Genomic DNA, 12776 nt, shown 5'->3' on the forward strand with positions numbered 1-12776 from the left:
TTATTTATGCAGAAGTTGTATTCCTTTTTTGAATGAAGATGCTTATCAAAGTTGGTCTCAACCGATGATGATAGAGCGACAACTACATAGTGTAAACTATAACAAAGTTGGTCTCAATGATATGTTGGCTATTCACACTGAATAAACTGATTCTAGATGGTGAGACTAATTGACTAACAAATACATTATTGTTAACAAACACGACATCGTCTTCAACGAACATTATCTTCACCATCAAGAGCACCAAAACACTGAGGCTTCATGATGCTTTCATCATCCACAGAGTAGTATTGTGTCTTTATACAAGTTCAGCATTCCCTTTGTATCATTACAGAGGCATGCCGTATTGCCCCTTCTAGTTGTTCTTAAATCTGTGAAGAATGCAAAATCACTCATTAAAATCAAGAGGTTGATATGTGTTTTAATTTTATCTTTTTCTTCTCCTTCCTTTTATTTGATCTATTTATTTATTTACAAATCAATGTGTGATGAAATGAAGACTTTCTCTTACACCTTAAGATATGTATTACTCATGTTGTCTAAGGGTTCTAAATTCAGTAGCTGTAGTGTAACAAACCCAAGGCCTCCTTCAAAAGTGCTAGCTGAAGTTACTTAATTTAGATTTCTAAGCCTTACCTAAGTATCTTAGATGTTAGATCTCCTCAAACGCATTATTGATGTGAGACTTAGGGGTATCACACTCTCACCCTATTTAGTATTTATACTCCTCCCTACCACACTTATATTAATGGGCGTGCCACATGAAAGAGTCTCTCGTAGTGTTAGAGTGCCATAATTACATGTCATTGCCACATAAGCTTAACAATTACTATTTTAACCTTACTAAAATTCTTGCTAAATTTAAATTAAAAAAAATTTCATCCCCAAATTGAAATTGAATTTTGGTAATCAGTGTTTGGGTTCTTCGTGTTTTAGTTTTTTGTTTGCTCTTAATTTGTTATTGTTCTGCAGTTTAATTAATTAGTTTATGCTATTATGCCCTTATTTTTCGATGACTTATTAGAAAGACTCTTTACTTTCCTGTTCTCAAATAGGTCTTCTCCACGAGGTAATTAAGAGGTGACCATATATGCTTCTTAGGGTTTGGGATTGGATTTTTATTTTTTATTTTTATTTCTTGTTCTTGTTTGTTGTGTTGCATAATTGCATTGATCTTGAGTGTTTTAGTGTGCTGCAGTTGTCTTATTTGGTTGATGTATTATCTCCTTGTAAGTTGTAACTATCTTGATGCTGATCCAATTCACAAAAGAGATCGAAACAAGCCATCAATAGATCATTTGGCACTCAATTAATTTGAAATTATCAAGCAATACTACGAGTACAGATAAAATTTGATTGAACAGAGAAAACAAGAAAGAAAATTGTCCGTGCTTATGGTCTAATGGGCGCTTCGGAAATTCACTGTTCAAATCACAAGAGATGAGTTGAATTAACTTAAGAATAAATAAGATAAGCAATCATCTCTTTATTAATGAAGTTGAATTATATTTGAATTGGGTAATACAATCTTTTATCAATAATGATATTATTCCAATGTGACAAATAAATAGTGATGTATGGACATCAGATTATTTTCCCTTTATAGTCAGCAGCCTGCTCTTACTATACTCTCCTAACATTGCAAAAATTTGAGGTTTACAAGCCGTGTTATTTATTACATTCTCGTACACTGTCGAGAAATAGAATGATGGGCTTCCCCACAGCACGTGGCTCTCCATATTTGTTGTGTCTGAGATGTGCCAGACATAGCTGATGAGATTAAACCTGATATGGACTCCATCCACAATACACATATATTCTCCACTCATCTTCTTCAGTCTCTCAAGCCCATGCACGCACAAACAATTTTGGAATCCTCGATCTAAATCTTCCACCACTCATTCTGGTATGGTAGGCCTTACCACAATGAAAATTTGTAGGGCGCGCAACGGATCAACGTGGTGGAAGAGCAACAAGATATATGTACCAGATTTTATCTAACAAGGTTTTGGTGCTGTTAGTGGAAGACCCACTTAATTTATTTATGTATAACTTGTGTCGTCCCATACAATTACAACAAAATTAAATCCTTCTTATGTCTTGTTTTCTAATGAAATACAGTTAATTAGTGCTAATATTGCTTATGCACTTATACAACTTCATGGTTTGGTACGTACACGTAAGAATAGAAATTTGTTGTGTGACGAAGCCGTATGAGCTCGATCACTACTAATATAGCTTCTACATTGATTAGTACGTACCGTTCTTCTAATTAAAGAACAAATTTTGATTTTGTATCCATTTATCTCTCATTAAATTTGAACAATTTTGCTGCGCACTTATACTGTGGGTAACTTAATTTAACTAGTGGCAAGGGGAACAGGTAAGAAATGTTATCTTAAAAGACCATGGTACTGTTTAGCAGTGCACAATCCACTTTTATACCCTGTAGATTTCCTGTGTTACTAATTCTTTTACGTGAGATTTGTTTCACATCCATGCCTTGCATCTGCACACAACTACGACAAAATTAAGTTCTGATATAATTTTTTTTTCTTTCATGAAGGTCACACTCACTCATGCATTTACCACTACAATAAATGTAAGTAAAACACTCTTTATTGATAGTACAAAATGAGATGACAATTAAGAACTTTAATCCCTATTGCTCAATTGTCATTGTTAAAATTGAGGTACTTTAATTTTTATTATCTAATTATTACTCTATTTTTATGTCACTAATAAAAATGAATTTTGCTCACATTTATTGTAATGCACGACAACCAAAAAACCAAGATCATTGGACTAAATTCAAATATTTCAATCTTCATTAAAATGCATACGATCCAATAGAATTTAAGTACCTTTTTTGGCATACCTGCGCGCTAATGAATGATCTTCTCTTTGTTTTTCAAATAAAATATAATATATTATCAAAAAAAGGACATTACGTAGAGAAACAAAGACTTTTCAATATTGTTTTTTCTTTACAAACAAAGTTACGATTCCTTTCCTCGTGAACCAAACAAAAAGTGGGTGGTTTATTAGAAATAAAAACAAAATATATACAGACGTAGTTCAATATACGCAGGCACAATTATTTAGTGTCTTCTTGGAAGCCAGTCCATCCAATACTTGACCGATAATTGATTTGTCCCAAAAGAAGCATTTTACTTTTTGAGCTTGGTATGCTTAGCTGGAAGTTCCCCCTATCTTACGCTAAAAAAAAGGGAGTATTAATTACAACAAAATATATTAAATCCTTCTTATGTCTTGTTTTCTAATGAAATACGTACAGTAATTAGTAGCTTGAAGTTCCCTATCTTACAGTAAAAAAAAAAAAAACGGAGTATTAATTAAGCACAGCCGGGTTTGGAAGAGGCAAGCTAGTGAGACAATTGCTTGTTGGACTTTAAATTTAGAGCAAATTATAATTTAGTACTTCAACTTTTATTTTATGTCAGAATAGTACCTCCGTTAGTTTTTTTGTCAAATAAATCATTAACTGCTGATGTGGCAGGAATATTTTCGTCATTTTTCCCACATTTAAAAAATAATAATATTTTTAAAAACTTTTGAATAAAAAAAAATTCTTAAAAAATTTGGGGGGGGGGGGGAGATGGGCAGGGAGGGTTGGGATTGGGTAAAGGGGGTGAGGGTGCTGGGTTGGGGTGAAGGGGTGGTCGGGGAGGGGCTGGGTTGGGTTGGGTTGGTGGGAGAGAGGCAAGGGGTGGTTCTGGGTGGGGAAAAAGAAAGAAGGCGGGGGGGCTGGTGTTGGGTGGGGGGTGCGACGGGGGTTGGGGTTGGGGGGAGGGGGTGCGACGGAACTGGGGTGGGGGGGAGAGGGTGGGTCGGGCAGGGAGAGGGGCTAGCTGGGTGGGGGCGGGCTGGGGAGGGGCTGGTTGGGGGTTGGCTGGGTGGGGAGGGGATGGGGAGGGGCGGGGATAGGTGGAGGAGGGCTGGGTGGGGGAGGGGAGGGGGACGGGGCTGCGGCTGAGAAGTGGTGCTGCATAGGGTAAGACAGGGAAAGGGGAGGGGAAAAAGTTTTTATTTTAAGAAATTTGTTTATTAAAAAGTTTTAAAAAATATTATTATTTTTTAAATGTAGAGAAAAAAACTAAAATACCTCAATCACGTCAGCAGATAATAGTTTATTTGACAAACAAATTAACGAAGGTACTAGTTTGACACAAAATAAAAGTTGAAGTAATTTTTTGCAAGTTTTCAAAATTAAATTACTAAATTGAAATAACACGTAAAGTTGAAGTACAATTTGCTCTTAAATTTATATGCCTTTACATATGGTGTCAGGTTAAAAATTTGCCTATTTGGGTTCTTGTAACTTTCTGAATAAAACTTGCCTGCACCCCCTGTTTCACCAGCTGGTATCCCTCTCTCTCTATCTCTCTCCTCTCTCTCTCTCTCTCTTTCTCTCTCTCTCTCTGTTTTTTTTCTCTCTTGTGACACCACCTGTCCCCTAACACGGGGGCAGGCAAGTTCTTCTCTAACTTTCTCCACAACTAAAGTGTGAGACACGCTTCCTGGCCAAAAAGAAAAGTGTGAAACACGCTGTGCGGCAATGATTTAACTACTGTTACGTACCTTTAAAACATTATATGCATGTGATAAATGATGAGAAGACCCAATATTTAGCCAACGTGCAACGCGCTGTGTCATATATGTGTGGTTGCCAAATATCTTGGAATCTATAATTGAAATGCTGAAGATACCACGAAGATACATACATTCATACCTACATGAAATTAAAGTACGTACAGAAACTCTATCGACCTATTCTATAAATTGGGAATCAGCTCATCTCATTTTATTATCCACTACTCTCTCTCTCTCTCTCTCTCTCTCTCTCTCTCTCTCTCTCTCTCTACATTTTATTATAAATTGGCATTAATAATTATTATTCACACTCTCCCCATGGCCTCTCTTCAAGCTCACTCTGCTTCCTCCAAGGCTCAAATTGTATGTGGCAAGACTAACCCCACCCATGTTCAATAATGCTCACGCCTACATATATATATATACATATATTTTTCTTTTCTTTTTTCTTGTTGTATTCTTACTATGTTAAGCTTTAATTTTGCAATATAATATATATTTTCCCCTTTTTAGGAGGATGAAGTTCATGTCCGCCATGCCCAAAAATTGAAGGAGTTGAAGGAAGAGCTCGCAAATGTAGGAGAAGAGGACCAATTGATTGTGATTGATGCCATGCAACGCCTTGGCGTTGATTATCACTTCCAAGAGGAGATTGAAGCAATTTTACAGAAGCAATATAAAAGAGCTTATAATGATCAATATTGCAATCAAGACCTTCTTGAGGTTTCACTTCGTTTTCGACTATTGAGACAAAACGGTTATCATGTAACTGCAGGTAATTGGTTCCTATCTATACGTATAATTGAGTCTTTCCTCGATTAGAGATCTGGTATATATGCGTACACAATGTGTCAATACTAACCGACGGGACGATATGTACAGATGTGCTTATTAACAAATTCAAGAATAAAATTGAGAAAACTGGACTAGAAAAAGACGTGGTAAAGGGGTTAGTGGGAGTATATGAAGCATCTCACTTGAGTTTTGAAGGAGAAGACACACTTGACGAAGCTGGAGAGCTCAGCCACCAGCTTCTTACTTCTTGGGTGCCTAATATTAATGTTGATGATCATCACAAAGCAAGAGTCGTCACACATGCTTTGGAGCATCCCTATCACAAGAGCTTGACAAGATTCATGGCTAAGCCTTTTTTGAACAATTTCCAATTCAGAGAGAAATGGGCCAGTGTTTTAAAGGAGCTAGCAAAACTAGAGTTCAACATGGTTGAGTCAGTAATCCGAAATGAAATTCTGCAAATATCTGAGTGAGTTCAGAAATTAAAGACTGCGATTTTAATCATTTGATGATTCGTAAACTCCTCTTAATTAATTGATGTCAATTAATAATTTAATTTCATGCTATATATAGATGGTGGGAAGAGCTAGGTTTGGCTAAGGAGTTGAAGTTTGTGAGAGACCAGCCAATGAAATGGTATACGTGGCCCATGGCATGCCTGGCAGATCCAAGCTTATCAGAGGAAAGGGTTGAACTCACAAAATCGATCTCTCTTGTCTACATAATAGACGACATTTTTGATGTTCATGGAACACTCGATGAACTCACTCTCTTCACAGCAGCGGTTGAGAGGTATATAGATGATATGATATGCCTGTTAACTAGTAGTACTATTTATTGGTTAATGTTTTCCTATTAGACACTATGTCAATAATAAGATGTTGCCAAAAAATGTGATATTAGAAAATACTTACCTTCTTAGACTGTAAATTAATTTGGACTACAAACAAGTAATATAAATATATACAATGATACAGATTCAAGTCTAGAAACATAAGCATCGTACGTACAGTTTGGTGAGACAACATAATCTGTGAATATTCCTTCCCAATTAATAATTGACAACAATTTTTTGTATGCAGATGGGATACTGCAGCAATTGATGGACTACCAAATTACATGAAGATCTGTTTTAAGGCTCTTTATGACATCACTAATGAAACCAGTGAGAGTGTGTACCGAAGGCATGGATGGAACCCTATAGAATCCCTAAAACAATCGGTACATATACTAATGACTCAACCATTAATTGCATTATTACAAGTAATACTAGAGACACCAACTATTATCTTAACTTTTAGTTATCAACTAATGTGACTCATGAATTGTCGATTGTTAATTTTTGTTACAGTGGGCAAGATTGTGCAACGCCTTCCTATTAGAAGCAAAATGGTTTACTTGTGGGCACATGCCAAACACTGAAGACTACTTGAAGAATGGGGCTATCAGCACAGGGGTGCCTACGGTTCTAACCCATGGCTTTTTTATCCTGGGTCGGGGTATAACTAAGAAAAATGTAGATACTCTGAACAAGATACCTGGCATTATATCTTCTACGGCAACGATTCTTCGGCTATGGGATGACTTTGGAAGTGCCGAGGTACTTGCATGTGGTACAAATAGTTTTATTCTTTTAACTTTATGAGTAATTTCCCAATTGTTTATATATGTACAATTAATATGGTTAAATAATTAACTACAGGATGAGAACCAAACTGGATATGATGGCTCATACATACAGTGTTACATGAAAGAACACGAAGGTTGTTCAGTTGAAGAGGCACAAGCATATGTGATCCAAAAGATTTCAGATGAATGGAAGCAGCTGAACCAGGAATGCTTCTCATCTTCAAATCCATTTTCAGCATCGTTTACAAAACTTGCTCTCAATGTTGCTCGAATGGTCCCAATGATGTATGATTATAATGCCCATCATCGCCTTCCAAGCCTAGAGGAGAATATGAAGTCCCTGCTTTTTGATAGCTTTCTTGCACAAAGCTTCACCCAGGGCCAGCCTAAAATAAATTGAAGTTCTAAACCACAGAGCTTGCTATTATATATGTACAAATGAATGACAGACTGGCATTGATCAAGTCTCTACAAGAAACTAATTAAGAAAGTCTAAGGACCATGTTATTAAGGTTCGCCCAGGCTCACCCTTTGGTTTACTTATTTGATTATATGCTATTTTTGTTATGATCATTTTATATCTATCGAGTTCATATTTTGTTGAGTTATATTGAAGATACAAAGGTGTGATCTGCTTTTTACCAAAAAAATGTGTGATCTGCTTATGAATAAGACGCTAATGCACTATAAATAGACTGAAATGAAGTCCTACGTGAAATTTGGCCCAACTTTATTGTTCCAGCCATAAGCCATCCTATTCTTGGCGGTGGCCCCTTGCCAGAAATTAATCATAATGGGGAGGCATAATAACAAAAGAAAATTTTCTCCTTCTCAGTTCCCACTATATCCAATAGAAATTTTTTCAGCTGTTGTATCTATTTATCTTAGTTTCTTGATGATAATTGTTGTGAGAGCCAACTATAATTAATAAAAAAATATTTGCAATTTTGTGTCATCTTCATTTATTTAGCAGACATAAAATAAATATTTAAATAAGAAACCAATTCAAATAATCCAAAAAAACAAACACAACAAGAAAATAGCCAAAAGCACATATAAAAACTAAAGTAACACACTATTTATATTCAAATAAGAAATCCATCTTCTAATGTTCATAAAAAAAAAATATGGTCTAATTTTTTTTTTGTCTAAAAGAATAATGGGATTAGACCAAAAATTGTAGGAGTGAAACAATGTGACTATTTGGGGTCATGTGACCCCAATGCCCCCATTGTGGCTCCGCCATTGACTCTTGGGGCCAAATTATGGTACAAGTCAATGTGAGTTTGTGGGTGGTTGTTTGGTCCAACACGTGAATTAATTCATAAGCTAAGAAGATGATGTTGTGATACCATGAAAGTGATAATTAACGAAGTTGTGAAGTTGAAGATGATGTTGATTGTTGACTATGAACAAAGAGGAATAGAGAATTGTGAGAGAGAGAGAGAGAGAGAGAGAGAGCTAGGAAGAAAAGAAAGGTGTTTGATATTTTCTCAACAATACAATATATCGTACAAAGTCATGTGCTTGATTGCCTGTTTTGGGAAGAATTTACATATTCCCTCATATGATACATATATTATCCTCACCCTCTCTCATTGGCTCTCTCTTCTCTCACTCTATTTCTCTCATCTCTTGTTTCTATCTCTCTCTTCAAGAAATGACACATCATTACAACATGGGATAGGTAAGTTTTTTTCGCCTGTCTTATATACACTAGCACAATTACAAGGATATCCTTATTGTTATAACTAAGCTAACAACCTGACAGCTCATCTAATTAACTAACTTGGTTAACAGACTTAATTAATCATAATGAAGACAAATTAACCTAGCTTGTATTATAACTTCTATCGAAAATAAATTAGAGTATTTAACTCAAAACTAATCAACAATAAGTGAAAAAACCAAACATTTTATAAACCATATATTATGCAAAACCGTACATTCCCAATATGACGTCTTTCTCAAAACAACTTTTATGGGCTTCTTGTTTACATAGTTGTTGAAATGCCAATCGACGCAGAAGCTAGAAGAGGGTCAAAGAAAAAGATAGTCAGATATGAGAGCAAATTTGCTCACCATCATTTTTTGCTCACTACCACCACCACCTTATTGAGCATTTACCATGTGGCTTAGAACCTAATCATAGTTAATTTTGTCAATAATAAATGCAATTTGGAATTATGAAAGGAAAAATAATATCCAAAATGCAAAAATAAATAAATAAATCAAGAACCCAACCCAGCAGCAGCCGCACACATCTCCACCACTGACGCTGGCCGGTCTGACATCGGCGACGCTCTTACTCCGGTGCCGACGATGTCGATCCACCCTCCCTTCATCTCTCTCCATTTCTTTCTCTTTCCCTCTTCTTTGTCTCTTATGAGCTTCGTGATATTGAAAATGGAGAGGTTGTGTTCTGTGGTCCTCTACAAAGCATAAGCTTATCAACCCTTTGGTTTCTACCTTTACCTGATTCTAATTTCTAACCAAAATGAACAACCATAATATTTCCTAAGTCTTGATTTCTCCCAAATGTTTAAAACTGACTGTTTGTGGATAAACCTACATGAATTTGACAACCAATCATGAATCAACACGTGGCAGGTCAGATCCAACCTCAGGCTTTGACTTTTCAAAGGTCAGACTTGGACCTCTACGTCATCATGCCAGCTCGACACATTTTCATTGCCAGTTCGGATCGGCTCATCTCAGCGGATCTCCATATCCGATCCGACCCGATCTGAGGATCCCCTAAGAATTGAGTGTTCGTCTTTTCTTAGTTATCCCAGCTCGGTTCGGCTCGGCCCTTGATGATCATCTTCTCAAACAAACGGATTATCGTCGGATGATGACTTTCATGTCATACGTCGAGTAAGTCTGAACTAATCCATCCATGTCCGATCCGAACGTAGATATATTTTTATACCCACGTATGATCGGTTCGGCTCGGATCCCACCGCCATTCTAGAAGATTGGAGTCAGGACGAACCGCCTCACTCGAATATCTCTGACATGGCTCTCTGACAAATGAGACATCCCAGCTCACAATCATGACTATTAGGGCATCCCACTTGATCTTCCATCTTTGCATTCAATGCAGCATTGAATGTAAAAGAGGTGGGTAGCTGTGTATGCTATTATTCATGGCCGAACGTGTGGCCTCTTCTCAACCCTTCACCCTCATGCAGGTAACTTACCTTCACCATTTCCTTTGCCTATATAAGCTGAGCTGGCGTGCCATATTCGACCCGATGCTCGACATAGTACAGACTTATCAGTTCTATAAAAACCCTTATCCGAGCCGAAGTGACTTACTACAGTCCTAACGTTCAACAAGAAATTTCTAAAAGAAAAATATACCCTCAAACTCAAACTCTCATCGTACATGCCGAGCCGACCTGAGAGTAAGTTTGAATATTTTTCTAAAAAAAAAAAATTCATAATATCTCAATAGATATATCAAGCTCATATGAGATCATCAAGGACTTATAATTTATGCTTATTTTCATCATGCTTATCAGGCTGGTCTGAAAACAAGTTGTAAATTATCATTACATTTTACTTCATTGTGATCGACAAGTCGAGCCGATCTCAAAATACTTTGGCACATTCATTTTGTTTTTATCATGACTTTTATTTTTCATCATTTTCTTATCCATCTGTTACTTGTTGTGGTTTTAGTTTCCATTTCTGAGTTGAGCTGACAAACAACTTGGAATAGAAGAAAATACTGAAAATAAATTAATAAACAAACGATTCAAAAACAAATTGTTCAAGCACTAGAACACAAAAGGGCTATTATAGCACTCAAAAAACGCTATAAAAGCCCTTTTATAGCGTTATTGAAAACGCTATGACAGCCGACGTTATAATAGACCTAAGGTTTATTATAGCGTTTTTGGAACGCTGTAAAAAAAATTCTTTCTATAGCGTTTTACAACGCTATAAAAGATCTATATAATAGCGTTTTGAAATGCTATAGAAATATGTACAATAGCTTTTTTAAAATGCTATTGAAGACTAAACGCTATTATAAGTATTTTCTATAGCATTTATGTAGTGACAACAGCATGTCTCAACTCATAGTGATTTTGGTAGCATTTTCAAAGTAAATGATAAATTGGATATTGGATATTGATTACAAATATATATATATAACTAAGCAAATGAACATGCAATTAGAACTCACATATTCATTAGTAATACTGCACTAATGTCACAACTACATAAATGTAAAATACTTAGGTTCTAATAATAAGGTTGCATGACTAATCCATATGTTGGTTCTCCTCATCCCATCCTCGCATCTTCCATGAACTGCAAAAAAAAGAAAATATGCCAAGAATTTTAAAGTTTATCAAAAAGATTTCATAGAATAAGTAGTATTAAATTTCATGAGAGGCAGCTCCCAAACCCAAAAAACAAAAGAAAAACACTCGAGCATAAATGGTTTGTTAGTAAAATCCATAATTGGAATTCTTGCCAAGCCCTACAAATAGATCAAACGGAACAAAGTCAATTACAACTCTAGAACCTTCATAAAACATTTTTCTAGTTTGATTGCACATGAAACCATGCAGGACTATAAGTTTGGAGAGACTTAAATTGTTGTAATGGCAGAGTGGAATGACAAAATTAGCAAAGAAAAAAATCTTAAATTTACATAACATAGATTGCAGTTACCTTGATTGGGTTGGCATTAGTAGTTTCAGCATCCTCAAAAGACTTCACTGGGATTTCTGAACTGACTTGAGTTTCTTCTTCCACTATAGCAAAGGCTCACCTACTTCACTTGTTTCTCTGTGATTAACAACAAGAAGTTCATCAGCTACTTGGTTACTTATGTTTGTTTCATTGTAAATCAAATTTGAGGAAATGCCCTGAGTTATTTGTACATGTAAAAATGCAATAACATACAACCTATGGCAATTTTCAGCAACCATTACAGAAGGAATTAAGTCAAAGAAATAATTGAATGCAACCATGCATGTTGAGACCAAGACTAGCTACTTTCAAAGACATAATTATAACCGACACCTATAAGAAACATGGTCAAACTTCACAAATATACCAGCTAAACAAAAAGACCAACTAAAAAATTTTATTTGGAATAAAATAGTCCCCCCCATATAGAATTTGACAAATGATATCAAGATATCATGATTTTCACAAACCTCTGGAAAGGTGTTAAATCCTTTACAGCTTTATCTCTGGCAAGCACAGTCCAGAAACTAAAACATTTAATTTAGTTCAAGAAGGGGGAATGTTCCCTATAAATTAAGGAAATAATTGATCACACGAATGCAAAGATTGAATAATTCAAGCTTCTACCAAGCACCAAAATACTAGTACCATGTTTGAGTTACTTAAATCAAGCAACTTGGTACATGATTCAAAAAGAGTCCGAATAATTCAATCCTGCTTGTCATCCCAAAGTTCAAACAATAAGTTGCTAGCTAGTGAGTTCAAGCATTCTTCATGTGGTTGATAATTTTAGGAAATAATTAAACAGAAACAAATTCAAGAATTCAACTTTCCCAACTGACATTATAGTACCCATATACCAAAGCCGCATGGGTCTGTTTGTGTCCAGAATAACACTAAGAAACCAGCAACCAAGCCTGCAAAATGTCATTCCCACTAGTAATACAAAACAAAACCCATCTCTACAAAGAAAAAACAATTAAAAAAAAGTAAAGTAACAAACCCAAGATGCACTAGAATCGAATAAA

At 35.8% G+C, this 12776-nt stretch overlaps 1 protein-coding gene across 2 annotated transcripts; it reads left to right on the forward strand.

Moving 5' to 3' along the window:
* Positions 1-4890: 4890 nt before the first annotated feature.
* Positions 4891-7646, forward strand: LOC147298664 ((3S,6E)-nerolidol synthase 1-like). 2 transcript variants are annotated; one of them, XM_086235236.1, is made up of 7 exons: positions 4891-4977; positions 5128-5389; positions 5497-5878; positions 5983-6201; positions 6492-6630; positions 6761-7009; positions 7112-7646. In XM_086235236.1, exons 1-7 carry the CDS (start codon positions 4933-4935, stop codon positions 7436-7438), a joined length of 1623 nt encoding a protein of 540 aa, XP_086091362.1. In that variant the 5' UTR covers positions 4891-4932; the 3' UTR covers positions 7439-7646. The 2 variants fall into 2 exon arrangements, with proteins under 2 accessions (XP_086091362.1, XP_086091371.1); XM_086235245.1 differs by having other exon boundaries at positions 6761-7022; positions 7112-7281.
* The last annotated feature ends 5130 nt before the right edge of the window (positions 7647-12776 follow it).

The sequence above is a fragment of the Dryas octopetala genome, chromosome 1 (assembly GCF_963921425.1).
Source record: "Dryas octopetala chromosome 1, drDryOcto1.1, whole genome shotgun sequence".
NCBI classification, from domain to species: domain Eukaryota; kingdom Viridiplantae; phylum Streptophyta; class Magnoliopsida; order Rosales; family Rosaceae; genus Dryas; species Dryas octopetala.

What these genes read in the sequence shown, in the direction of transcription:
- LOC147298664 (XM_086235236.1), top strand. Translation starts at nt 4,933, where the DNA reads ATGGCCTCTCTTCAAGCTCACTCTGCTTCCTCCAAGGCTCAAATT. An exon ending in TAGAATCCCTAAAACAATCG is followed by an intron (nt 6,631 to 6,760) that starts GTACATATACTA and finishes TTTTTGTTACAG; the next exon opens with TGGGCAAGATTGTGCAACGC. An exon ending in ATGACTTTGGAAGTGCCGAG is followed by an intron (nt 7,010 to 7,111) that starts GTACTTGCATGT and finishes AATTAACTACAG; the next exon opens with GATGAGAACCAAACTGGATA.